The following is a 27,942-nucleotide window of genomic DNA, read 5'->3' on the forward strand; positions in this document are numbered from 1 at the left end:
CTTGCTGGCCAGAATCTGCTCCAAATATTTCAGGGTAGAATGACCGCCCATATTCGTCTTGCGATAGCTTTAAGACAACAAATTGAGGGAACGTTCTTGGAGTGGTCAGTATTGCGTCGTGCAAAACGCAGCAGTGTTTGTTGTCTCAGGACAGGAAAGTTGCTGTCCTTGTCACCGCCTTCTTCTGTCAGTTTGGATGAAAACTCTGCGATAAAAGATAAAGCGTACCTCGAATACAAATTGAGGACACATTCTTTGGGAAGCCGTGAATATGTCCGCCAAATCGCGGCAGCAAATGCTGGGGAAGAAAATTTGTCTTACAACTTTGCCACTAGCTGATTTTGTCAGTTTCGCTGAAAATCCTATAGCTATCGTAAACAAGACTTCGCGATCGGGGACCTCATATCTCCATGAAATATTCTGATTATGCAAATTATTTTCCCATTATCTGCATAATCCATGCTTGGCTATGTACACCGGTACCTTTGACTAACTTACACACGTCACAATCCAATCATTTACTTCATGTAGAATTATGACAATTTTACATTGATTTTGCAAATGAGGGACTCATCGGCGTTCTAGATTCGGAAAGGGCAGCCTCTTCCCACGTGATATGATTTACCTCACACACCATTCCCTAAACTATGCTCTAAATTAACCTTAAATTTATCTATGATTTTTATTCTGTAAGCAAAGTGCAGATGTCCAGTGGGAGTAGGGTCCATTCTGGTAATGGCGAATTCAAAGAGAGTTATTCCCCTCGGACAAATCATTTATCCACGGGGCATAATCGTTTCTTTTGACACCACAAGTATGATTGTTAGGGAACCAGCTCGTGCCAATGGTATTTCCTTAATCATATCATCACGCCCTTCGGGTATATTATCATCATTACCGCTCACGCACAGAATCGCCCCACCCTATTGGACGACAGCCTGTCTTTGTCAGAACTCCCGCCCGCCCACCTCCCAGCAAACGGTGTGTTTTCATATATACGCGTGTCGGAATCGTCGGTTATAGATTGGCTCGCAGGTTCTGTAAAGTTAGGTTAGCTCTCCGCGACGATCCAGTACCGCCAAGGCCTGTTGACACTTGTTTTCTGCTCTCTTAACGTGTTGTATCGAGAGAATCACCATGAACGGCCAGAGCGACAGCAGCACCGAGACGAAGACCGCACCGGTCCGTCCGGTCCCCCCGGGCCTATGCACCGGTGGGCCCCGCCACACCATCGACGCCATCCTCGGGCTCCACATGCGGGGGCCTGGCCGTGACCTGGCGGGAAGACATCCGCCGGAGCCCGACGAAGCTCTGGCGACGTACGGTGACGACGACGGTCAGGACCAGAGCGAAGCCCTGAATCTCGTGGTGGACATTCTCAACGCCAGCGACGACGAAAACCGCACCGTCAAACCGGTCACACACTCTGCCAACGGTTAGTACCTGACCCTCTCTGGGCGGCTGATACGGTAGAATTTAGCCAAAATCTAAATGAACTATTTCCTAGAGGAGTTAGCTGATATGAACTGATCCTCCTTTTTAATTTCTAACTGACTCATCTGGCAAAGCATTCACCCGATTTTCGACCAATTTCTATCGGTCTATCTGGAGTGGAGACTGTTGATACCGCCCCATCTGTATGTCTAACTACGGCCATTCGTTGACATTTCTATCAGGATATTGCATAGGAAAAATAAAAAACCAAGAGTTTGTACGTGACAAAGCTATGCCTATATATCTGCAGTTTATGTCTAGTAAACATGTTTTCTATGTACGCCGGTCTTCAGAATATTTTCATGATAAGCGCGGAAGTTTTGGTTGAAGAATCCGCCGGTACTTAAAGTGCTGTGCAGCGGCGCCAACATCTAGTCGGTTATATAACAATACCTTCGGTAGTGAAAAATAGATATGAAAGATATGACCGAGGACATTATATAAAGTCCTTGACATGACATATATTCTAAGGAAACTTTCAACGTTGTTGCCTGAAATAAGTCCAGTGAGAGGTTTATATATAGAGGTGTGACTGGGTTTTCTCGTCTACTTATGCTCAGAGGACGTCATAGAATGTTCTGCTCCCGACGTCTTGGGGTATAGGGTTTATACAGTAATCTAGTAAGACGGGGTTGAGACATCTTACAGGAAGGCTCAAAATACACAAGTTTGTTGTTAGCTAGCGCGCGCTTTATGCCAGAAGTATGTATCAATATATGGCTTATCGTGTGCCCAATGTCAACGCTATCACTGTTACTATTAAGTGCTCAAAATCATTAGTCTTCTATGCCGTTACATTTGAACTTACATTTCAAAGATGAAATCACCTGTCGCCAAATACATATATAGAGACCAACTTTGGTGCCTGCTATCTAGACGGCAGTGTTCTGTTTAGAAACTCTAGGGACATATTGCGAATCGTTCTCGTCGGAACGATCGCAATATTCCAGAAATTCCCTTTGCCAAACCGCCCAAGTTTCTTAGTTTTGTACTAGTCGGAAAGGCTGGTGTAAACAGAACGTTAAGTAGAGTGAAGAATATACATGTAGCTTTTCAGCAACGATCATGGATATGGTTTGCATAGAAAGAATCAGTGATGTCTCAGTGTTAGAGATGTTTGCACCAGTCTCAATTATTACATACTAGTGATGACTTCTCATAACCCCGTTCAATGGAAATTTGGGCAAATGCAGTTATGGGTACTTATACTGACATAGGTGTCGGGACTGTCCTTTCAGAATAATCAGAAAAGCCTCGGACTATTTTGTATTCTTTGCTTCTGGTGTTTTGCCTCTGATGTCTCTTGTTCACCATGATTTGTCGGCAAATACGAAAGGTTATTGCGTTTTGAATTAAACACAACAAAATGAGATTTCCCTTGAACCCGTAGTGAAGAGTAAATCAAATTGTGGCATGGAAAAGACGAAGTCACTGACCCACAAGTTTGCGTAACATGTATATATGTCTGCAGTATAAACGTACTACATTTCGGGGATTGCTGGATCTATTAAATCCACCGTTTATATCTGCTTGAAACAGTGGTTTTGTAGTGACTGCTGTTTGCAACGGACATATCTGTCTGAAAGATAACCAAAGAATACCGGGATGGATTGTTTTGATATTTGGTATGCGGGCTGGTCTTTGTAATAACTTGAAATGGTTTGATTAGGCCGGCCCCCTAGCGGCGTGTTATGGTGCTGCAGTGAAGAATCCGGTTTTAATATCTCGTGTACTGGACATGCAAAGACCATGATCTTTGAGGGACAGATAGCTCTTAAAATAGGGAGTAAGGCGTGTAGGTTTTACTACTTAACCATTTTTCAGCGACTGTTGGGGCTAACTTCGTTTCAGATGTGGTTAACAAAAATAAGAACTCAAGAGTGGATTGTTACTCCGGGACGAAAGGTAAACTCCGCCGTAGTATTGTATACATGTAGTTGGGTGATGTGACAGCTGTATCTCTGTGTCCTCTTTGCCACATTCATATGTAGTAATGATGCAAGTTGTTTTTTCACGGTAGCTGTTTGCATGAGTAATGTAATATTTTCAAAAACCATCCCTATATTTGCGGTATTGTGGACCAGGTCAGCAATATCACCATGTGGCTGTGGAGTATCTTTAAGCAGATGTTGGGTTATGTGATTAAACAGCTGTTCCTCCAGATGAAACTCCAAGCAGATGTTAGGCCCCGACCACCCTTTACTGCATTGCTTAATATACGTATTGTTGTAATAAACAACGTACCTGTACATAAATGGAAACATATCACAGCCTAATGTAGAAACATGAATACGTCACGAAGCATGTGATCAACGGTCTCTTGTTTCTATTGTGGTGGGCGTAGGGTACCTGACGAGGTTATGAATGGGAGTTGGCTTTGTACAGTATTATTCTCAAAAGGAGCTGACAATTAGCTTTGTTATTCGACTAAGACTCGGAATAGATGTACATGTAGAGTTATTGGGGTGTAAACATAGATAGTTACTAGACATTGCCCCGGCATTTGTTGTCTTCATGTTGACACCTAAATTTAGAATCCTACCGCTTACTTTGGTCTCTTTCTGGGGCTACTGCAAAATCGTAGTAATCAGCCAATATATTGGAGGCTTAGCCGACCAAATGCTCCTTGGCCAGCGAACTGCTCAAATCATTCAGTCAATTCGTCCATTTTTCAAGAGAACACCGCAAGTTTCTCTTCGAGCGGCGACGGGACTCATCAATCATTCATCTAGCCGAAAGTTCTTCAAACTCCTGAGCCTGGTGTGCAGAGGAACTCCTGTCATTTCTAAGCGATTGCTTTTACCTATTCATATTTTCCTCTAATCTACACAGAATGGAGTTTCTATCATACCACAGACATTTCAGTTATTGAGAGGGTTACAAAGCCAAACCGCCGGCTCTGTCCAGTCAACTGTTTTTGTCTGTATCAATCATATATGCCCTCTAGCAAAAACGTCAAATGTCCCTTACATAAGGGCTTTACAAATTATGTTTGACACTTTCATCATGAAACCTGTAATTGGTTCTATTTGAGGCGTTCAAAAGCGGATAATTTCATATGAAAGGTAAGCTATTGAGTTTATTCAGTCGTCAGTCGACTGACGATGTGCCAAGAAAAGTGTACTGTTTCTAACTTAATTGCGCCACCACATTACGGTGGAAGACCCGACGGCCACTTAAAGGTTCCAGGTTCGGGTTACGTAAAGAAAAGAGAAATGAAACATCGTCTGTTCTCCCTACGTCAGAAATATCACTGCTCCACACACGCTGCATGTACGGAGAGACGGAGAACTATGTGAGCCAGTAGGATAAAAAGGGGGCACCGGTTGCGTGGAAACATAAGCTACCCCCGTCTAGACAATTTAGACTATTAGATATATAGACTTATATGATATGTACCATATAGTTTTCATAGTGGTCGGTTCTATCAACGTGATTTGTCTAACATGAATATCAAAATGTCCTCTTGAGTTCCACACAAAATCAAAGATATATCTCAAAACATATTCGCCAAATAAACATTTTTTATCGAAGGTCGTTGTTTCTCAATGATTAATGTATGTAATTATGGCTATAATGGGCCAGCTAAGCACCAAATACAGCTTAATACGAGATGTTAATATAGCAAAGCTGGATGTAAGGTCTTTAGTTAGGCTAGGTTAGGCTAGGTCTTTAGTTTTAGATAAGATATCACTCTATAAAATGTACATTGCAGTCTTTTCGTAAAAAAAGAAATAATGAACAAACTTTGAGTGACTGGCCTATGTATTAGATAATAGGTCATCTAAGGGTTATCTAAGGGTCATACGTAAGGATTTTTACGGCCCTACCTTGGTGAATGTTTGTGTCCATCTCATGAAAATAGTAAGTAAAGTTTTGCAATCGCGAGTTAAGTCAGAGGTATTTTACACAGTCTACCTGGCTGGCTATCACGCCAGGCTACTCAGATCCCCCCATCCATAGCCCCGCAAAGACAAAATAGCTGATTGACAGGCATAGTAATTGCTCCAACCCTACCAGTGACCCCAGGTCGGCCTGTCTGCTGGCTGGCTGACCCTCTGGGAGGGTTTCATTGCAGGAACACCAGCACCAGTACTGTGTGTTTATGTTATAGGAAAATATATCCACAAATGCTTATACTGTAGAACCAATAGTGTAAAGGACATGCTATACTCAATATGTTGACTTATTCATACCTATAGATATCCATACATGTATATGTCTGTTAAGTAAATGTGTCTTTAGAATGACACATAGAAAAGCGCTGTAAAAACTTTATAAAACACAGTAATAGCAAAAATACGTGTTCAGAAGACTGTGTCTTTAGAATGACAAAGTTATAGAAAAGCGCAGTAAAACCTTATTAAAACAGAGCAATGGCAAAAAAACGTGTTCACAAGACTGTGTCATTAAAAATGCCCCTATAGAAAAGCGCTGTAAAACCTTTTTAAAACAGAGTAACAGCGAAATATCGTGTTTATTCGATCTCCCAGAGCAAGCCTTTTTGGGCCAGCTGACAAAGGATTTCACAGAACTGAGAGGCCCCGGCGGTTGCTAGGCACATTAACTAATTGCTGTCACTCTACCCTAGGATACCAACCTATTTAGTTCTAAGTGATGCTCACTTGCATTAGGAGAACTGTTAACCGCATCAAACCAGGATTGCGTTTTCTGGATGAGTGCAGAGACTTTCTGAACCCATGCTGAGAGTCATGAATCAGGTGATTTGTGTCCTGTAGCAATAAGTCCCGGAGAAACACCTGGTACCCCTTACCCAGATAGCTCGTTAGGGAAATGCCCCTGAAATCTTCAAGACCTTTGGGCCTGGTCCCCTTCGGTACTGGCACTCCCAGTTTTTTTGTCCATTGTAAGGGAATGTTGTAAGCATCCATTGTAGATATTGCACATTACAGGAGCAAGCTCTTCATAGAAGTTGGACAGTAGCCATGGCGGTATATGACACCCCCCCCCCCCCCCCCCGAGAATTCACCTTCTTCATTTGAAGTTCTGGTATGGCTTGAAGTAATAGATGGTCAGATATTTCTCTGTGTAACTCCTCTCATCTGCTATAAAACTTGGCCAAGCTCTTAGAACTAGCATGCATCACTCTGGTACCGAGACATTTCTCTATGCGCAAACATAAAATAATCTCTAGATACTCAGAGCCTTTTTGGAGTATAATGAATGGATCACTGTTATAAGGGTCCAGCAAGCTTCCCGAGTTGATGTCCGGTGTCGACTAATTGACTGACTGACTGTTAGACCTGGGTATTTGGACTCTAAAAAAAGTACTAGTGTCATGCTCTTTAAGCTACTAACAACAAATGTGCTACCAATATCATAGCATGGATAATAATGATCAGAATGAAGGACTGTTTGATTGCCTATTAACACTGCTAATCTTCCCAGCCTTGACTGAAAATGCCACTTGACCACTGGCTCATATTATAATGTCACCAGAAATATATTTTGCTCCAAGCAGAAAGACTTCTAATGAGCTTACTTGGTTTGAATATAAACCTCGGAGCCTAAAGACACTTGTTCATGCTTCTCTCCACTGCAAACAATTAACAGGTCAATGACATGTGCATCATCAGGCTAATCTGTTAATCACATCTCTGATTAGATTGGTAACAGAAGCAATCCTCTATTTAGTACATAGGAATAAGTTCCTTACATTTGATTGTCTCAAAGTTATGTCATGCTCACCATTAGCTATTCAAAACTAAATTCTATGAACAGCATTTAGGTTACCAAAGATCCAAACTTGTAAATTCAAGGCATCTCCAATTACTGGGAACTGACATCCCTGCCACGGTCTGCCATGGCGATTAGTTCTGCTCCACCTTTGATTTGTCTTTGAGTTGAGGGGTCATCTCCCTGCTGAGGCCAGGAGGCTGAGGGCAGGGGGTTAATTTGCTGTGACTGGCCCTTTTAGGGGAAGGAGATCAGGCTAGGGTGACACTTTTGTAAGGGATATTCTTCTCCAGTATAAGTTAAAGTAATTATATTAAGTAGATCGCGGTTTACATAATTAGCATCTCATTATGTTGATAATCACCCTAAGTACCTACCTACCAAGAGCAAAGAATATCCAGCAATCCCCTCTGCAGTTATCCTTCTTAAAAGTTACGAACTATAAGACCCACTGCAGTTCCAAACAAGCTGCTAGGGGGCCCAAAATTACACCATTCACTCCTAGTCCCAACAGCTATCCACCACTTAAAAATCATGAACATGGCACTTCTGGAAAATTTAGGCGCAAGCTTTGACGCTCACTTGCAGTACCAAAACAAGTCGCCAGGAGGCCCATTATCGAACTTGACCTTCCTTTCTGTGTCCCCTACCTATCAACAAAATATCATTAGCATCCATGTAGAACATCTCGAGTTATCGTGTTAACAGACAAACGCAATTACATACAAATCCCGATACAGCACCATAGGTAAAAGCTAGCTAAACCATTCTCGCACATGACAATCCTTTACACAACCGCTACACACCTGCCAAATATCGTAGAAATCGCCCAGCTGCATTTTGAGTTATGCTTCTCGAAACAAACCTCGAAAAAATACAAAGCTCGCTGCTGTACCGTAGGAAAACGCCAGGTAAACCATTTTCAAACTAGGCATGCCTTTCGACAACCGCTACACACCTACAAAAAATCAAAAAGTTCCATCCACAATTTCTCGACTTATATGCTGTTGACCTACATACAGACCCAAGTAAGCAATCTCATAATATTCGCTGGCGAATATAACTAAGTAAAAGCATGTGATAACAACGAGTACACAGAAACTGCTCAAAGAATTTGTGGGGACAGTGCTGCTACTTCTTTGTTATGCTATCATGCCGCCAGTCAAGTACAGTAGAAGCCAGCGTATTTCGTGCAATTATCCGGATGGTGCAACAAAGCGAAGTTATCCAGCTGGACCACGCCACACGGGATTTTGTGACTGCGTGCAATTAAAAGAAGTGTGCGGTTATCCGTCGTGCAATTAACTGGCTTATACTGGTATATAAGATATACACCATCTGAGTATCCAGCTATTTCAATCTCTAAGTATAGCCCCGAACGGCACACAGTTATTCATGCGACAGTGCGTCCTGAGCCGTCGGTGTGGGTCACGGAAAGGGCGATCTGTTGGTTTCGTTCCCATTACTGTTTCGTTACCCTGATGATAATCTAGGGAGATGGCTGAACTATAGGGCGATGATCGTCCGTCTCCGGGTGCCACTTTGCCGCTGCCGAAGTGGGAATACCTGGTCCCAGGGCCGCGGCGGGATCACGCGAACCCTGCGAGCCAACACGGGCTGAACTCTGTCTGTACTGCTTCGATTAGACACATTTCAGTCCAAATCTGTTCCTTCCTTCCTTCGTGCAGACTCGTGTAGTACCAAGCAGCACATACATGTAGGGCAAAACGTTTCTTTGTTGTTTCAGTAGCCGGATATATCTTTACAGGGAGGGGTTGCTAGTCCTTCCCCTTAAAATGCTCAAAGCACCTTTTTAAACACAGGACTCCAAGTTTGCTTCCCTTCTGAATGACCAAGGAGCTTTTGTAGGGTAAAAGCTCCTTGGAAAAACAGATACTGTCACAACCGAGATACCTTCCCAGCATTGAACTAGGGTCTCACAGTTACCAACTGTCTGGAACCAGGTCAACTGTGAGGTCGCTACCAGTTGGGCTACAGGGACATTCCCTTCCAAATTAGCAGAGAACAAATGTGAGACACGTATAGAAAATAAAGTATGAAAAACCTAGAAATTTATTTTGTCATTGTGCAGCCTGATAGAACACTTGGCCCTATTTTGTTGATGATCCTCTCCCTAGATCCACGGTCAAACGTGCTTTGTCTCCATCTCATAATGTTCTGATGGTATAGAAAGAATGTCACTGTAGAAAATCTAGAAACTTGGCCCTATTTTGTTGATGATCCTCTCCCTAGATCCACGGTCAAACGTGCTTTGTCTCCATCTCATAATGTTCTGATGGTATAGAAAGAATGTCACTGTAGAAAATCTAGAATGTTTTATCGTTGGAACTGAGAGGATACCCACCTTATTTGGTCCTTGCCTCTTATTCTCTAAATCAGATCACCCTTAAGGTGAATGGACGAGATCAGAAGACAGCCGATACTCCAGAGCAGTGTTAGCGGCGAACTTTGTGCGCGTACAGGTGGAACATGCCTCCACATAATAAACAAGCAGATAGAAAGTGTCATGTCATTGAACTTGTGGCCCCTATCTCAGAAAATATACAAAAATCCTCAAGACTGTACGAGTACTTACATGTATCACATCAGAGATTGAGGCAGTCATAATCACCTATGGTTTCCTCTTCGACTACTTAAGGAATTCCAAATTATCTTCTTCTTGAAAAATCTGCGTTGATCTGATGATCTGTTAATTTTGATATATATCTAATTTTAGTATAAATGAATAATCCTTTCAACATCGCCTGTTGTTATTCAATGTTTATCCAAATCATGGGTACCGTCAATGTGAATATTATCAACCATGGCCATTATTACTTAGTTCTCAATCAAATGCCCTGATAAGCAATCAACCGTTAAGATGTTAAGCCATTGTTGTCTGGTGCCCGTCCAAAGTTTCAACAGACGATTTACAAATACCGTATACATGGCGACCAAGTGTCCACAGAAGGTTGGACAAACAATATCTACGAATGCCGTTAACAGGTCGAGACATTGTTATTTGATGCTCGTTCAAATGTTGGAAGAACAATGTACGGATACCGTTTACATGACTATTTACTGTGATGTGGTGTTCATGCTGCAAATGATCGACAAAACACCGTTGAAATGACGAGGCCACACAAATTGCCGGTCCGTTGGCACGCTATGGTACTTGCGGAGGACACGCCTTTTGTTTCGCGTCGATAACTGGCGACAAGCAATGCTTTGAACATTTCTCCCTTCTCTGCCTTAGTTAAGTTAAGGGCCCGGTTACCTTTGCTGTGCGACCGCAAAGTGATGGCATTCTTGGGCTAGTCGTGCATGTGTAGCACACAGTTTAGCTGGCTGTCTCGGATCCTTGTGTGCGGTTTATTCTGTCACAGCTAACTAGTTTGACAATCCAAAGTCGTATGAGGACCTACGACGAACGTGACGGCACCGTAATGAACTATTTGGTTTTAATGAGTTAAATACAGGACAAAACTGTGGTTGAGAATAATGTAGTGAAAATTCTGTTGGTAGGAAGGTTCATGTTATAGAAAGGGACAATGTCGGTCATGATGTAGAAGCATGTAGAGTTTGGCCCACGTATTTGTGCGTTGAAAAGTTATTCTGACTGTTGGATCTTGATTATAAGATTAATTCAAAATTTTAGACCCAGAGCCTACATTTATTTTTGCCTGTAGACAAACCATCCAATGATTTATCCACCCACTCTGGACTGACACAATATTCAATCTGCATGTATAGCAGGGTGTAGCTGACAAAATCGTTTGAATCTAAATCGAGGAATATTTTGCACTCTAATAACCGCTTGGAAGACAACAGGGAGGCCAAACTTTTGAGCAAAAATCCACCAAATGTTTCAGGTTTGCGTTAACTTTTATTTTACCGCGGTATCATTCAACTGCAATTGTCTGGGACATAATTTTTTACCTCTATTGTTAATGTCAACTTACAACTTTTCTTCTGTAATCTTGCGCTTATTCTCCCACCGTGACCCGAAGCTTTGCCCAACATTTATATAGAACCCCGTTTTACGGAAAGCGCGCGAACCTCCGTGCCGAGCTGTCGTCTGCGCATCGTCACCATGTCAACGGACAATTGGTGCTGACAGGATAAAACATGGCGGGCGCGCCAATTATTACCTATTAGCCCCCGATCATAGCGGCCTTTCAATTTTAATGTCTGACCCATTTAGACTGGGAGGAAACTAGTCTCTACTAAACCTTCTTCGGGGACCTTTGCTGATATCGGCCAATTTTCGCTATTCAGCCCGGGGAAAATTCTCTGTACATACATGCCTGTCTTAATTGTCCGAAACTCACCAGAGATGCCTACATCTGGTTTACCATTTTTCTTACGGTTCATGAGTTGCACTATAGCAATGTATTTGCAATAAGTATCATACATCTCATGTGAGTATGTCACCGAGTCACCTTCTGGTTCCTGGATCAGTTGAATAGACAGCTCCCGATCATTTGATATCGATATTCCTTATCAGGGTAACATAAAACAAACAGTGGATTACAGTCGCTAGCGGTCTGTCGTAGGGACCGATTGAAACAAGTTAAAACTTAAAAAAATGACAAACAGAATATTCAACCAAGAAAAATCTTACCCACAACTCCAACACTGTTTGTGATGACAGTTGATGATATCTCGCAGTCTCCTGCTTACTATGTAGTGTTTTTTTGATAGAAAAACTGGCGAAACTTCTCAAGACTTATCATAGACTTTTACATTCTTGAGAAGAGTTTGTAAAGAAGGCGTGCATAAAGAGTTCATGATAAACTGTGACTGTGTGTGACGTCTCTTGATTTGCTGGCGCCAGACTCACACAACTCGCTCAGACAAGCCTTTCCGCTTCTTCCCCAGGTTTCCCGTCCGCTCCGCAGACTCCAAACGGCAACGGCGCTGCTGAGACGGCCGAAGACGCGGACGACCGAGCAGAAGACGAGAAGACGCAGGTGGGAGAAGACATGAAGAAGAAACACCGGCGGAATCGGACCACGTTCACCACGTTCCAGCTGCACGAGCTGGAGCGCGCCTTTGAGAAGTCTCACTACCCTGACGTGTACAGCCGCGAGGAGCTGGCCATGAAGATCAACTTGCCGGAAGTGCGCGTACAGGTGGGACATGCCTCCTCATACCATACAAGCTCATAGAACTTTACGGATTTCGTTTCGGTTTGTAGTTTATTCGGCGGCTTTCATATTAGCTCTTTCAAGGCTAGAGGCTCACTGAATGAAACGAAACAACTCTACACCCGAAAAAGACGTACAAAAACAAACTGAAGCCAAATACGTACTTGATGACCAGTGATGCTCTATACATTGTATTTCTGTTCTCTTTTAAATCATAGTTTTGCATCGTGCATCATATTCCTATTATAAAACCAAAAGGCACGCAAATCCAATGTCGGTCACTGTATGGTCTCTCAGCGATCTCCGTTCAGTAAAGAGGTGCCTCAGGAATTCATACTGGACAGGAAGCAGCCAGGTTCTCCCTTTACGGTTCTGAATTAAGTTTGTTGAAACCTCTCCCAGGGCAATGACCCATTAAACTAAAAAGTGACCAAAGGACCCGAATTACGTCCGCTCCATTTGACTTCTGACCCTGGTCTCGGACACGCCATCAATCAAATGATGAAAGGCCAATTCATTAGTCAATCCGCTAATGGTTTGTTAATCGATAAATCGACCGGCCACACAACTGAGGGATTTTTGTATTTAAAAAAAAACGTGCTTGTCCCAATGCTTTGATGCTCCTGACCAGACGATGTCAAGGCCTCCTTTCAACTGCCGCCGATCGATCAAAACTTGCTTTTTGTGCCTCTTGATTATGTAATAGGAATATGATGCACGATACAAAAGCATGGTAAAACACATAACGTAATCATCATTTTTTGTGAAATTCTGTGAGCGATATCTGTGAAATATTTGGTCGCTAAAGCCCCGGTCACAAAGCGCGTACGATTCCTTACGATGGACTATTCCGCATATCGTACGATGAGCACAGTACATCACAAGAAAATCGTAAGCATCGCAAGCCATCGCAACGCATCGGATGGTGTTCAAAATTTTTTCAGCGTCGCACGATTTTTCACTTGTGTCTCTTCTGTATAGCCGTCTGACCGCTTTTGTGCTTCTTTAACCAACAAAATGTGGACATAGCTGTTAAATACCTTCCTATAATATCTTTAACTGTAAAAATAAATTAAAAAAGACCATGACAACAAGAGTATTGCAAGCAAAAGTTCAAATCAAGTGTGAGTACTGGTATGGTTATCTCGGCCTGCTTGCCGGCTCTACGTGTCAGGCTCTTTCGAAGATCGTATCATGATATGCTATCAACAAAAAGATACCATCATACAAAAATCATATGATAAGCATTATATCATATGTATTTCCGACTCATAGAGCCTGCCTTTATGTTCGAGTTGTCCCCATGGTTATTACGATTATGGTAAACTGACCCAAGACCGACGAGAGCTGAGATTTGATCTAATTATAAACTCACGTGCATGAAGCGATCAAACAATTGTCTGCATCACCTGTGCGGGACGCGCTGTTCTCTGGTTGCGACTGTGGCAGTTGCGACTGATATATTTCCCCTTTTCGTCAATATCGACAATATCAGGGAAAACTGAAACCATCACAACATGCTAAAAAATCATAAATCTATAACCTCATCAGTAGACAAAAATTGCCGTAATGAACTCTGCTATGGGGGCAAATAAAATCTTACGACGATGGCGAAATTTTGAACATGTTCAAAATCCATTTCAGCTCTATTTTTCGCCATACGACGCTCCCCGATTTACTATGATTCACTGCGATTGACGCAGGCACGCTCTTTAATATGACCTCATCGTACGATGCACTACGCGCTTTGTGACCACGGCTTTATATACTTAAACCATTGCTTCCGATTCTCCCCCGACTTACGACGCACTGCGCTTATCCTGCGCATCGGAAGGAATCGCAAGGAATCGTACGCGCTTTGTGACCGGGGCTTTAGCGGTCGCAACCCCTAGCAAAAAGTGGGTGTTAGATACCAACAAAGTTCACTAATCGCTCACATCCTTGTTTACTTCCACTTACCTTGGAGGGCGGGCTACTGATAGTAGAGTTTGTTTATTTGTTTGTTGGCAAAAGTAAGGTGAATAGTTGTCCAGGAGAGCCAGTCCGAAGGAGGGGTAACGGGCACCTTAACTGCACAGACAAAGTGGACCCTATGGTGGTCAAAATCCCCTGGTACGGTAGATTATTACCTGCATGAAAAATGGCTGTATTGTTCTCCCAATTAACCAGCGTAGTTAATCTAGTAGAGACCGCATCCTTGTTGTATCTCTGCCAAGGTCGCACGTGAAGTTCGCTCCCAGGCGTGGCGCTAAAAGGTGGTGTTTCCTAAATAAGTCCGACCCTGGGGACGAGGTAATTATTAAACGAGGGGTCAGGAAGGTCGCCTGATGGACGACAGTGGTGGAGACATCAAAGCCTGGGACAGAGAATGCGAAATGAGCGGGAAAGGCAGAGAGTGCGCCGCCGAACAATGGTGTCGCCATCACCAAATCCCCCGCTGCCCGTCCGCCGTAAATGGCGATCGCGCCTCTCACGGAAGGAGGTGCTTATCAGGGACGTTAGGCCGTGCGTGTGCGCACTCGGGCGTGGAAATGGGGTTATAAACCGCCGGGTCCTGATGTTGGTGCTCCCTGGCGTGGAAGGCAATGCGATAGTCTCGGTACCAGGCACAGAGAGAGGACGTGTTCATCATTCAGTAAATCAACTGATTAAGGCAACCAATTAATAAACAGGGTTGGGTCTGATTAAGTTGTATCTGCCAGAATTAATAGTTATGGCGTTGAGCGCTTCGATACAGGAGCTCACGATAATATCATTGTTGCCAAAATACCAAATCCCATAAGATATTTTAAAAGCTACGAAGATGAAAACTCAAAACAAGGCGAGGGTGTAATATTTCTAAACCCTTTGTGATACTGACGCAGACTTAGACAAAGACGTAGAAGATAAGGACATAAACGGCCTCTTGCCGTAGTTTTGCTCTCTTCAAGAGGGATGGCTGTTAGAAAAGATGAATGTTGACTCTGCGCATCGTCACTTTGGCACGGCCATTGCCCAGAGGTTTTGACCATTTTGTCGAAAAATCAATTACCATGAAATGCCCTAGATATGGTATTCTTTCCTATCAGGAAAGGTACTGAAACTATCTACCTCACCTCATATTAGTATTCAATGGTTAGTAAGTAAAATTCTAAGATTCATTTTGTAGTTAGATTTTGTAGTTCCGTATGGAAGTCACTGTACCTTTTGTTACGTCAGTGAACCTTTGGGTGGCCGCTCGCGTGCAGCCCGGCGGGTGGGCGGCAGGTCCCTTTAAGTGAGCGGCGCGGCTCGAGTCGGGAAGCATTAGTGGGACAATAATTCCATTTCTCCTGACGCCCCCGCTCGTACAATGTAATTAACCATCGGGGGACAGGGTGACAGGGAAGACAGGTACATATCGCCGCTGTCAGGCACACGACAGGGCTATGAGAACATGTGTACATCGTCTCTTATTGAGACTTAATTGAATCTTAAATTCTAGTAAAATCTAATCAACCATCGGTGGACAGGGAAGACGGTCGTATATGGCCTCCTTCTGTCAATATTGACCAATGTAAGACCCTAATTCATATCAATCCTACTACATTGGCTATGGCTTAATCGAGAATGACAATCTAAGCCACGCAAGTCACATCTGAAATGTGTAGGACAGCAACGACAAGGAGGACGGGGCACATGACAGGGCTATGTCACAGCACCGTCGCTTTTATTTGGACGTAGTCGAATCTTGTCAAATCTAATCATTGCCCCTCTGTGGAACAGGGGAGTCAAGTTCATTCTGAAAGTGTCAGACATATGACAAGTATGTGCCAGGTTCAGGTGCACGGCGTCGTCGCTTTTAATGTCGGGACTTTATTAGATTTTCATCTGGAAGACAGGGAAGACAGGGTTGTGGCAGGTTCCGATTAACCGTGTCACCTCTTCATCACATTACATGTCACACACATGAAAAGGCGACGTCAGCTTCACGTGAACAGCATCAAAACATGGGATTTGATAAATCCGGATACGACAGGTACAAACAAAACAAAATAAGTTTCGTCGAACACTCATGGCAAGGCCATATCAGGTTCAGATTCACATCCCACAAACTATCAAAACAGACTCACACGATAAAAATGTACATGTGTTTGTGTGTGAAGGGGTGTCCCTGTGGCTTAACTGGTAGTATCCTCACAGTTGCGCTCCTTGTTCCAATTAGTTGGTAACTGGGTGACCGCGGTTCAAATCCTGGGAAATGCATCTCGGTTGGGACTGCACCCGTTTTTCGGAAGGAACGTAAAATGAAGGTCCTGTGTTGGAGACATGTTCATCACAGTAAGGGATAACGCTTACACACGTTGATGAGGACAGTAAAGTCAGTTGAGAACAGTGTCCAATGACTGACGTTTTCACGCTTCAATAGCAACGCGGTGTCCAGCCCTTGTCACCTCTCTTTCTACGGCCTATTCTCTTGCTAACCATCCGGCAGAGTTTGACCCAAGTTTTCGCTTCATTTTGTAGGTTTTCCTAGTTGTCTAGCTACGTAGGAGTAGGTGAAGAGCTAAAACGTGGATAACTGATAAGACAGTACAAAATGCAGCAAATACAAAAAAATAATAGACGTTGGCTAGACAGAATAATTTGCCAGAGGAGCTAGCCGACAGGGAAGAACAGCTTCCAACCTACGGAGTCTGGCAGAGACTACCTCTCCCCGCCCTCCTCCCGCTTCTGGCGATGACATGACTTCATCTCATTGTAAGTCATTCCTGTCCCTTTCACAGAGCCTGACAGGCAGAGCGCGTGTTCTCTAAATGGACCGTCTCCGGAGCAGGGACATTAATATTGCATCCCGTACGAAATTCAATTTAATTTACACCGAGGGACGGCGGAACGCACTTTTGAAAAATTAATAAACTTTATTAGGGGACGTAAATTCAATTGTTTGCGTCCATCTCGTAAATTTTGTTTCCACCCGCGAATTTCCGGGTTTTGATACTGTCAATGTCGTTCTGACGAAACGCTTGAATAGATAAAGATTAGGGAAGGGTGACAGGTGCATGTTTGGGATGTCCCTGTAGCTCAACTGGTAGCAGCCTCGCGGTTCGTCTCCAGGTTTCATTTACACGTAGTTTATTAGATGGTAACTGGAATACTCCGTGTCGAAGGGAATCTCCAAAGGGGCGTCCAAAGGGGGTGGGGATGGGGTCTCGTGTTCGGGAAGGTACCTCAGGGGGGGGGGGGGTGCTGGTAACTCCTCCCTGTAAAAAGATACCATGAAACAGATAGTAAACTTCCGTAAATAGTTTCATCAGGTTGGTTTATCAATTGAACAAAGCCTTCTTCTTCACAAAACCTTCTTTAATTTGCGTATAGCACCGAGGGCATTTGTTTCATTTTGTACTGATGAATGCGACAGATGGTCGTCGAAATGTTTACTGAAGAAGTGCTGTGTAAGGAAGACTTTGTTCGTTTCAGATAGTAAACTTGCTGCCCTATGTGCCAATAGGCACTTCAAAGGTCTGAACAAACGAATTTTTATAACAATATCAAAGACACATATTTGTAACTAAGGTTTTCAAGTTTCAGAGGAGAGAATCACCAAGATTGTGGGTATCAAAGCGAAGAAGAGAAGAATTAAAATATAACTTTTGTCGTCTAAATGATAGGGCCCGGTACACCCAATTTCCAAATACGGCTCGTCATGAGGGCAACATTCATAAAATGATAAGTTACATTGGTAATCTTACAACTCCATGGACTTAATTTCCATCATCAATTTGGTTCTTGACGATACAGAGTGAGCATCAGAATATCGTTAGTGTGTCACTGTTAGTGTGTTTCTCGTTCCAGTAGAGGGCGGTCGTGCTGCTACCTAAATTGGCTTTTTGTAACCATCTATTTCATAATTGGATTATCATGCAAACTGCAAAAATATGACCAAGAAGATAGCAAAGCACAGTGTATAACGATTTATGTCTTACGTATGGGATTCGTCGGGAGATATGTTAAATGTTAGATCACAGGTAGGTAGATCGCAGCGCGATCGCAGCGAGATCGCCGCCCTGGTGGACTGGAGGTGTTGGTGGGCTGTGGCGATGTGAGGGTAGTAGCAAGGGCAACCATCGGAGAAAGATGTACTGAAACCGTGCTTCGACAGTTGTAAACACAAACTAGTACACTCTTCCTGTTTTGTACTATAACTGCTTTTTCAAAAGTAGAAGATGGTTTCCTTTGTGTTATCCCCTTGGTGTTATCCCCTAAGTGTTTTAGTAAGCTAAGTTGGTTCGAGATACATTCCCATCATAAAACTGCGTTCATGACTTGGTGTGCGTTCCGTCAGACAGTCTTAAGCCTGTTGTCATTTTCCTCCCTCATAGCGTGTCTATAGGTGATCATGACCACAAGTTTCATGCATTCGTCATCATCGCACAATATACAATAACAGTTAATACGGCTGGAGTCGCTAATTAGATTATTATCTGGATATTATTAATATGAGATCAGGAACCATGCAACATGCGTCATTGTCATTGTTACAACACGAACACCCAACAAGAAGATAGAGTTGGTCAATAAACAGAATTATTTATTCCAGAAACGAAAAATAGCAACGTGCATCAACTAAACCTTTCTTGGAATGGATCATACGTATTAACCTACATAGTCATTATTTCATTATAAGCTCCGGAGTTAGTGTTATCCCACAATATAGCCATGCAGGGGTAACGATACACAATTGAAAGCAATGATGATGCGATTATAAATTTATGAATGCCTGATGAAAATATAAAGGCCAGGTTAAATCATTAAAACTGGATACTCTAAATTATACAACACTCTCATGACGAATTCATGGGGAATACAACCCAAACAAGCCCAGGTTCGTTACTGCGAATTAAAAGCCCGAATCATGTCGTGCGATTTATGTAACATAACAATGGATGTTCAGTTTGCTTTTGCTTCTTTCACGTAAACATGAATTTCCATTTAAAGGCTGTACAGCTATAAAGATGTAATGCCCGAACATGCTCTAAAGCTCCGTTGTTGGAACAAACCGGCGGGGACAACCGTCTTCCACAGAGATGCTCTGGTCTCACAATAGAATAGATAGAACAATAATTTGCAGAGTGATCAGAAGATAGGAACAGGACTTCGTGTTCACAATTTTATGAAAAGATACTAGCCATCAAAAATATAAACTTACATATATTATGGTGTTCTTCATCAAAGAGATGCTTTAATGTTTAAGTGCCTAAATACGCAACTCTGCGCCTTGCGGCGCTGCAATGTATTTAAAGATTGATGAAACAGCAATCAACAAATAACTCTTGTATAGTCAAAGAGTGTTCAAACCTATGCCCCTCAAGGCAGCATTCTAGGACCCCTTTTTATCCTTTGAATACCAATGATATTCCGTTATTACTAGTTAATGACTGCTGTCATGTTATGTCACTGTATCTGCTGTGACCTTAGACCCTTTGAATGGCTATAGCTAGTTGAACTTTAATAGAAACCTTTAAAACAACATCTTTTTTTCTACTTTCAAAACACAGCGACAGCAGCTGTCAATGACTTGATCTTCAGAGATAGAAAAGGTCTTGAATCCCTGTCAAAAAGCCTCTGAAACATAACAAAACATAACAAAGGTATGCTTCGAGATCCTTTGGTGAGTGAATCGTGGTCCTCACAAAAGTGGGCCTGGCGAACAATTCCCAGATAGGTCAGGTAAAATGCCAGCGTGACACCAGGTGGAACTAATGGCCCACCTGACAACACTTTCACACAAACTGTATATTCTCTTTGATTGATGTACGACCAGCCCATTGGCTTATCTATGGTCTTGATTTATGTACAGACGTCAGTAGATTATTGTGTTGAGTTGTTTTCAGTCAGATACGTTTGTGACCATATGTCTTGTGTAACACTCTGACAGGTGCACTTTTGACGCCATTCTCTTCTTATGGTCCTAATGGTCTATCCGTTGAACTAAAGCCTTTAACAATTCAGAACCCCGGCCTTTTCTACATTGTTATTTACGTTTTGATTTTAAAATCCACCTAACATATTGGTTTTGTTTCCTACACCCAAACTGTCGAAACATTTTACTGGTTACTAGTACAGCAATATGCTTATCGCGCCTTTAATTGCCAGTAAACGAATTGAACCTCTGAAATTTGCACTTTCGAAACGGAATATCTTAAAATGTCTTCATTCCGCAGAAAATGAAACATACATTATTATATAAGGCGACGTATGTCTTTACAATTGAAGCAAACAATTTGATTTCTATGAGTGTAAGTGTACACTAGTTTCTGCCACATCACACATCCTTTCTTTGTCAATGGTTTGTGCAGTTAACGGGTCGAATGTGGACACATAACGTTACATTTACTGTGCTAGTAGTGTTAAAACAGTAAATTCATATGTATGTTACCTGTGTGTGTTTGTAATTGTAGATCTTATAAAAGTCCCTGTAACTTTCAGTGTAAGCAAAGTTGGAATATTGACAATGACAATGATCTTTATTGCATATCCATGCCAAACGTGGGCTAAATACATTGAGGTTAAAGGCACCCAATGCGATTGAACTAGTAGCACAAGTATGTGTCCGGGGCCTTAAATACCTAAAGTAAAAGTGTTCAGTGGGAATGCTTCATCCATCTATACTTACAGAGTCTCTTCCCTCTTCTTAAAACACGAGTAGAGAAATTCAGTCTTTTTTTATTGCGTCACAATTTAGATGACATTTCATCTTTCCTTTTAAGATAGTGCATATTTCTGGACTAGTTAAAGGGCACCTATAGAGACTTGTGCATGACTGTATAGGTGTGTAGTGAACATGCTGTACTTCATTATTACATGTCCATATCACAAATGAAGAAAACGTGTACGGCGTATTGTATTAACAGGTCTTAAAAACTAGTTATATGGAATATGTTGAGTAGAGTATAGAGTATGAACACTGCACCTCAGTTCCCATGACAGATAGCACACTCTGCCCCTTACCTGAACCCTACACACCTCCAGGCCTCCGCAGGGGGTTATATTATTGTTCAACAGACTTATGACATTTAAACAGAGGTCCATCCAAACAATCAATTCACAGGTCCTAATTTGTAAATAAAGCCCATCGCGACAATAGAATTACCATCTATCACTCCCCTGTCGGCCAGGAATAATAATCCATGGCTTTTTAATTCCCGTCATTTACGGAGAAAATTGGGCCATTATTAGGTAAAGGTCGCCCGCACTGTCAGTGAGAACTTCTAATTGTGTTCCCACACATGGTGTGTTTGTGTTCACACAATTGGCGTTGTTTTATCGCTGCACATCTGCTTTCGGGCCGTATCTCTCTTAATCTCCAAGCAGATGTAGAAAGGCAACATCGGACGTTTCTCCAGGCCTGGAAAGGCCCGCTGTTCCGCGGAGCTCGCGGTTCCACGGAAAGGCCTTGAGAAGTTCAGTCAGCTGCTCATCCATTAGTATCTTATGTTTAGTAAGCTGAGTACGTGAAGTGCCAGTGCATGTTTTATATGTCGGTTTCAGAGACTCGAATAGATGTATAAGAAGAACAAGGAATCCTCTAGCCATACACATAATACACTACCGCGTTTACAGCGTCATTGGCCAAACAAAGGGACCACCTGCATATATAGGTGCCTATGTAAATGAAGGTAAAAGTGTGTAATACTTAATGTATTTAGTGTTACTGGTTATCTTGTTGTCCTTTATATAAGCGTTAACTTGAAGCTCCCGTATATTCCATATGTTCTATATTTTTGTCTGTATTGTTGTAAGTGTCGTTAGTGTAGATGTACGTCAATATGTATCAAATAAAGACATGACACACTAGAGCATGTACTAGCTATCAACATACTTCTTAAAAACCAAACCGAAAACGATTGTTTGATGGATTCATCAGAAATATTCGAAGGATCTTTTTACGTCTCGTAACACCAATCAACTAGAGTAGGGGGGTTTCATGTTTTTGTCCGTCGAGCACATTCCTATCTACGGAAATCATCATTACATTCATTTCTGCCCCTTTGTAGTCTTCATGAATAATGGAAGATGGGAGACAGAGATGATGGCATGGTTCACATACGGGGGATAGTTTCTGCCGTGTCAGCTGGGCTCCTGGCTGTAATTGATCCCCTCCTGTCAAATGAAGGGTTATTAAAAGGTTTTAGAGTTGATGAGGTTATGATGATATATCACACAAAGGCAATTAATATAATTGTGTTGGGACCACTTTAAGTGTGTTTTACTCGTAACAGTGAATTTGGAATGTGGATTGAAAATGCAATGATATCGGTACCGGTAAAAAGCGAAAGTATCAATAAAGAAATACAATTATTCCACGATGCTGTGCGTTTGTTTATTTGGCAACCAATAAAAAAAATTAAAAATACGCGGCACTGGTGAGCCATACACATTTCAAACATTAGTGGTAAATAAGGTCCTAAATATTGGTAAGTTCTAAACAAGGACATAAAGACTAAGCCAGTCATTGGTACCAGACGATAAAAATACAGCGTTTGTGTGCACAGAAAAACTGGGGCTTCGTAAACGTGCCTTATTCTTGCAAACTGTGTTTTTGTCAATGTACAATACCAAGAGAGACTATTTTGCTAAGCTATATCGAAAAACAGCTGTTGGTAGATGTACTTTTCGCTGACAGCTACATGCGGTGCCGCCAGGGAGAAGTAGGGGCATCTGATCGTCATGTGAGCCCATTCGATCAGTATAATTGGCTTTTCTAGGAATGCATTCGGAGATGATTATATCATAATTGCACGGGGAGGTTGGAATGGATGGTCTGGGTCTGTCAGGGGGTCAGGTACACCGGCTACATAGATGATCACGGTGAAAATGTTAACTTGTTTACAGGGTTCACTGAAAGCCACTCAACTACAGTCAGGTGATATATAAAACAACCCCTTTGTTGAAACTCTGATGAAACTTTGGCAGAGAGGATTAAAGAGACTTGTCAGTTATAAAAATATAAAAGGTTTGGTACCAGCGTATTGAACGTATGTCCGCTACTCGCTCCGGGTACTGCCGGAACAATGGAGACGGAGTTGACAGGTGGCAGGGGGGCGGGGGTGCTCTGTCATTTGATCCGTAATTTTCCACAGAACTGACGAATTTTGGGGACACTTTCTCTTTGAAACTGCTAATTTTGAGGGATTCTTTTCATAGGGAATGTGACTGGGTGTACCCTCTTTCGCAGGCTTCCGAAGCGGTGGCGTTTATTTTTGGGGTGAGCGCTGATTTGCGATTTTCAATTAACATGGACTAAGGTTTTCTATGCCGAGAAAAGGAGTTGTACTGCACCCGTGTTGAAACTTCCGAATCAGTGCTCTCCAAAAAAATAAACGCCACCGCTCTCGAAGTCTGCGAAGGAGGCTAGGTTTAGTGTAAAGGTGCACTCTCACTGCACTTGCGTCAAGCTTGCGTGTTTGCTTTTGTGTGCTAACTTTTTACTTTATAGGTCCCCTTTCCACTAAATAGAACACTGAGCGACCGCACAGCTAGCAACCAAAACTAGATTTTTGTAACTCTCGGTCATAATATGAGTATGATGCAATTAAGATGTAAAGGCATGAGTTAAAATACAACAAACCACACAAAACGTAAATAAAGTAGTTCTTTTCTATGAAACTCGTTGAGCAATTTGAGAAGTGTTTGGCGGTCGCAGCACCCAGTGAATACAAAGTGTCATGGATAAGAGTCAATGCCCTCATGTTGTGCACCATGTTAAGTAGTTGTTACCATAAGTTGTCGTATACTTTAAGATGAAGTTGAATTTTACGGTAGGTCTACCGGTTCAGGGCGTGGACCCTGCAGATGCGAACGCAGTAACATTTAGGAAGATTTTCTATCCCTATTTACATATTATCATCTAGGTTTCTGTGATGGATTTACAAGAACCTCCCATCCAGGTGCATAGCTAGTGTACTAATTAGTGTACTTCATCTTCAACAGCTCCTTTAAATGTTTTCGTTACACAATTACTTTAAAACTCATGAATGCAACAACTTATGTACACTGAGTTACAATATAGGCATCTTATACTACATGGCAACAACCATTATATCAGACTTATCTCGTTACACATAGCAACAGAATGCGAGACTCGCATTAACACCTTTAGCAGAAAATTAACATGTTGATCAATGAATCTACATTGTTTTTGTATTTTGTAATGATGATCTATCTCGCCACAAGCTTCTTGGCTTGAACCCTCTCCCCACCTCCTGCAAAAAACACCATTATTTCCAGTAATGGGGCGTGGTATTGTTGTGGAGTTTCTTAATTGACAAGCGTGGTTCTTCTACCCATTCACGATGGACCAAAACATACGACAAGAAGCGACCTGTCACACTTATCATCAACCTGTGCGCCAAAGGGACCTAATGTCATGGAAGGGAACGAATCAGCATCGCACAAAGGAGCTGTCAATCACCGTGCTATGGCGCCTTTTAGCATAACTGAAGCCCTGACGTGTTGCTGAAATAATTGGAGATTTCTTTCTCTCTGAAAGACGGTTGGGTTCTGCGAATTTTGTGGACAACAGAACACTTGAGATAGATAATTGAGTCAGCGTTGTTCACGTTCCCTCTTGTTAACATTGAGTGGAATTCGTTAGTCTTCACAGCCTCGAATTTTCGTTACGTAAAGCGTAGCGAAGTTAAAAAAAACACTAAAACAGCCGTGTGCAGGTGTTTCCCTATCTTCTGATCAGAAGTTTATTTTCGAAAGAAAATACGAAAAAACGAACATTATATGTGCATACATTTGTGTAATAAGTATAGGCTTCTAACACACTCAGAAAGAGGGTGAGAGAACACGTACATACACGCAAACACACAAACACGCCCACACACAACCACTCACACACACACACTAACACGCGCGCGCACATACGCACACAAACACAAAATACACAAACACATACGTGAGTGCAAACGCACACACACACACACACACACACACACACACACACACACACACACACACACACACACACACACAAACACACACCTATGTGCAGCCAGAACATTAATACGTACACCGGAAGCAATCTTCCACGTCTATCACCCCAGACCTCTGCCCAATTATTAAGTAGATGCTTATCTTAACACGATTACCCTGGTTCCCGGGTCACACCTTCAGAATGGCGGAGACTGTGCGCATTGTTTCGGTGAAAAGAACGAAATGGCGTAAATTCGCGGAAGTGTGAAATTGTGGAAAACTAATTCTGATTGACGCTACCTGTTAGCAGACAATGTGACAACAAATAGGAGCATAAAGAAGTACAGAACTGATGGACAGATAACATTTGATTATGAACATGCTATGTTGCTTACTTAGTGCTTAAGGTTTCAAACTATACACAAAACTTGTTTCCAGCCATACTGCTGTAGTGTGGTAGATATGTACTAAACCGCATTGCCAACAACCGAAGTTCGTACTTTTGAGAACAGTAGCGTTACAAGCTGAAAATCCCATCAATGCGCCTGTAGGCACAGGAAGACCTAAGGTCTAGGGTCTATGTACAAACGAATTTCGTTGACAGAAGCAGATTTTGCAGGCTGTGAGTGTTTTGTGTTTGACAGGAATGGTATCAAAACACTTGGGTACACACCATGGTCTACAAAAGAATGCCCCTTTGACCTCGCTCTTTCCCCTGCCGTTCTCCATAAATGCACAGAATAGTAAAATCTCAACATACAGCACATTGTCTACGTCTCTTTCTTGATAAAAAATGTTATGTCCAAACAGTGTCGACTGTGTGGGATTGCATATGATGTACTATTTGTTTGGCTTGACAAGTTGATTTGATTCGGATCTTCATTAGTGACTGATACAGGTTCCGGTTATTATGAATATGAGGATATCGATTATAAATCGTAAGTGACTTTTCTCAGATCTAGCCCAGCATGCCCGGCTGACCGTGTTGTCCCCCTGTTGTCCCCTCAGGTGTGGTTCCAGAACCGCCGTGCGAAGTGGCGCCGTCAGGAGAAGATAGAAGCCCAGACCATGAAGCTGCACGACTACCCCATGGCGGCGCTGAACCACGTGCGGAACCCGGAGCGCGCCTCCCTGGCCGCCAACCTGCCCGTGGACCCTTGGATGACGGCTCCCATTGCCAGCGCCGCCGCCATCTCCGGCTTCCCGCTCTCCCCGACCACCTCCATAGCCTCCAACTCGGTCTTCGCGGCGTCGCTCCTGTCCTCCGCCACCCTGCCGGCTATGTTCCCCATAGCCTCGCTCCCGGACCTCACCAAAGTGGCCCCGGACAGCAGGAGCGCCAGCGTGGCCGCCCTCAGGATGCGGGCTAGGGAGCACCTCGAGTCTATGGGGAAGATGTTTTCGTACTCATGAGTTAGTTTGCAACTCAGGGGAGAGACAGGTAGACCCAAGAAAGGTTTCAACTACAGGAGGCAGGAACGATTCAGAGGTAGCACATGTTCGAAAGTAAAGTGGGCTGTGCCATTTTGTGTTGTCCTTGCACGGACTCGGACAGGATATGTTACTCAGTACTATGTATTTGGTGTTTCTATCCCCGTGCAATCCTGTGAACAAGTGGCCTTGTGTGCTCTGTGTAAACTTAACTTAACGGTAGTCTCACTACTTTCTTTCCCTACCGCACTCTTTACTTTCCTGCCGATCATAATCTTTCTTCACTCTTTCCTTCTTTTCCTCCACCTTTTCTGCAATTTTTATCTTTCTTTCTTTCTTTTTCTTTCTTTCTTTCTTTCTTTCTTTCTTTCTTTCTGTGAAGAGAATTGTACATTGTGACTAAATTATCTTAATCAGAATCATGTATATTGTAATAGGAAGTATTCCTCCTGGAACTGCTGTGTAAGATATCGTGCCTTGGTGATGTCGTTATGACGTCAGTACTTGGTTGGGTCGTCTTCTCCAAGTCGTTTTTATGTAGTTCATATGAAAGCATGAAGTGCAATATATTGTGAAAGACTTTTTGTTTGTTTGTTTGCTTGTTTGTTTGAATATTGCTTTATCCTACAATCAATACGACATATAAGTGAGAATCTTTGACAGAAATACTGATGTAACTGGTGTTTTGGACTTCTTCCTTCGATTACGATTCCAGTAGGTCCAAACACCTGACGATAACGAAAGACACATCGTTCCTGAAGTTGTTAAGGACAGTTTGTCTTTCCTTACAAGAGAGAATTGATGATCTTAGAGACCAGTCCAAACTGCATTACTTTACAACCATCTGATTTAACATCACCCCGTTGATCAAGGATACTAGAGTTGAGGCCGGACCTCTGTAAAATGTTTATAAGCAGGCTTGATGTCTTGCCATTGGACGTAAAGAAAGAACTTACGACTTATATTGTCACTCAACCCGACACGCAGTTGATGCTCAGCATGCCCGCACGGACACATTCGTCTGTTTCATATTTGGTGTTTATCTCCTTTGTCCAACTGACTTATTCGAAATGTTGATATTTTGTGGTAGACTGTACCTCGTTTGTGAAAATAGAATGCATGCACTATCTATTGATTGTTAAAAGAAATATATATGGTTGGTTATCTGTTTGTTTCTTTGTATGTATTTGCATGGTTTGACCACTTTTGAGTAATAAAGATTTGACTT

General features: G+C 42.5%; 1 protein-coding gene across 1 annotated transcript; it reads left to right on the forward strand.

The window, feature by feature from the left end:
• The first annotated feature begins 981 nt into the window (after positions 1–981).
• On the forward strand, positions 982–27,942 carry LOC118409946 (retinal homeobox protein Rx1-like). The gene is made up of 3 exons (XM_035811359.1): positions 982–1,435; positions 12,073–12,326; positions 26,292–27,942. Exons 1-3 carry the CDS (start codon positions 1,138–1,140, stop codon positions 26,694–26,696), a joined length of 957 nt encoding a protein of 318 aa, XP_035667252.1. The 5' UTR covers positions 982–1,137; the 3' UTR covers positions 26,697–27,942.

The sequence above is a fragment of the Branchiostoma floridae genome, chromosome 2 (genome assembly GCF_000003815.2).
Source record: "Branchiostoma floridae strain S238N-H82 chromosome 2, Bfl_VNyyK, whole genome shotgun sequence".
Lineage (NCBI taxonomy): Eukaryota > Metazoa > Chordata > Leptocardii > Amphioxiformes > Branchiostomatidae > Branchiostoma > Branchiostoma floridae.

Coding starts and splice junctions, on each gene's coding strand:
- LOC118409946 (XM_035811359.1), top strand. CDS start 1,138: ATGAACGGCCAGAGCGACAGCAGCACCGAGACGAAGACCGCACCGGTC. Junction 1,436..12,072: donor GGTCACACACTCTGCCAACG/GTTAGTACCTGA, acceptor CTTCTTCCCCAG/GTTTCCCGTCCGCTCCGCAG. Junction 12,327..26,291: donor TGCCGGAAGTGCGCGTACAG/GTGGGACATGCC, acceptor TTGTCCCCTCAG/GTGTGGTTCCAGAACCGCCG.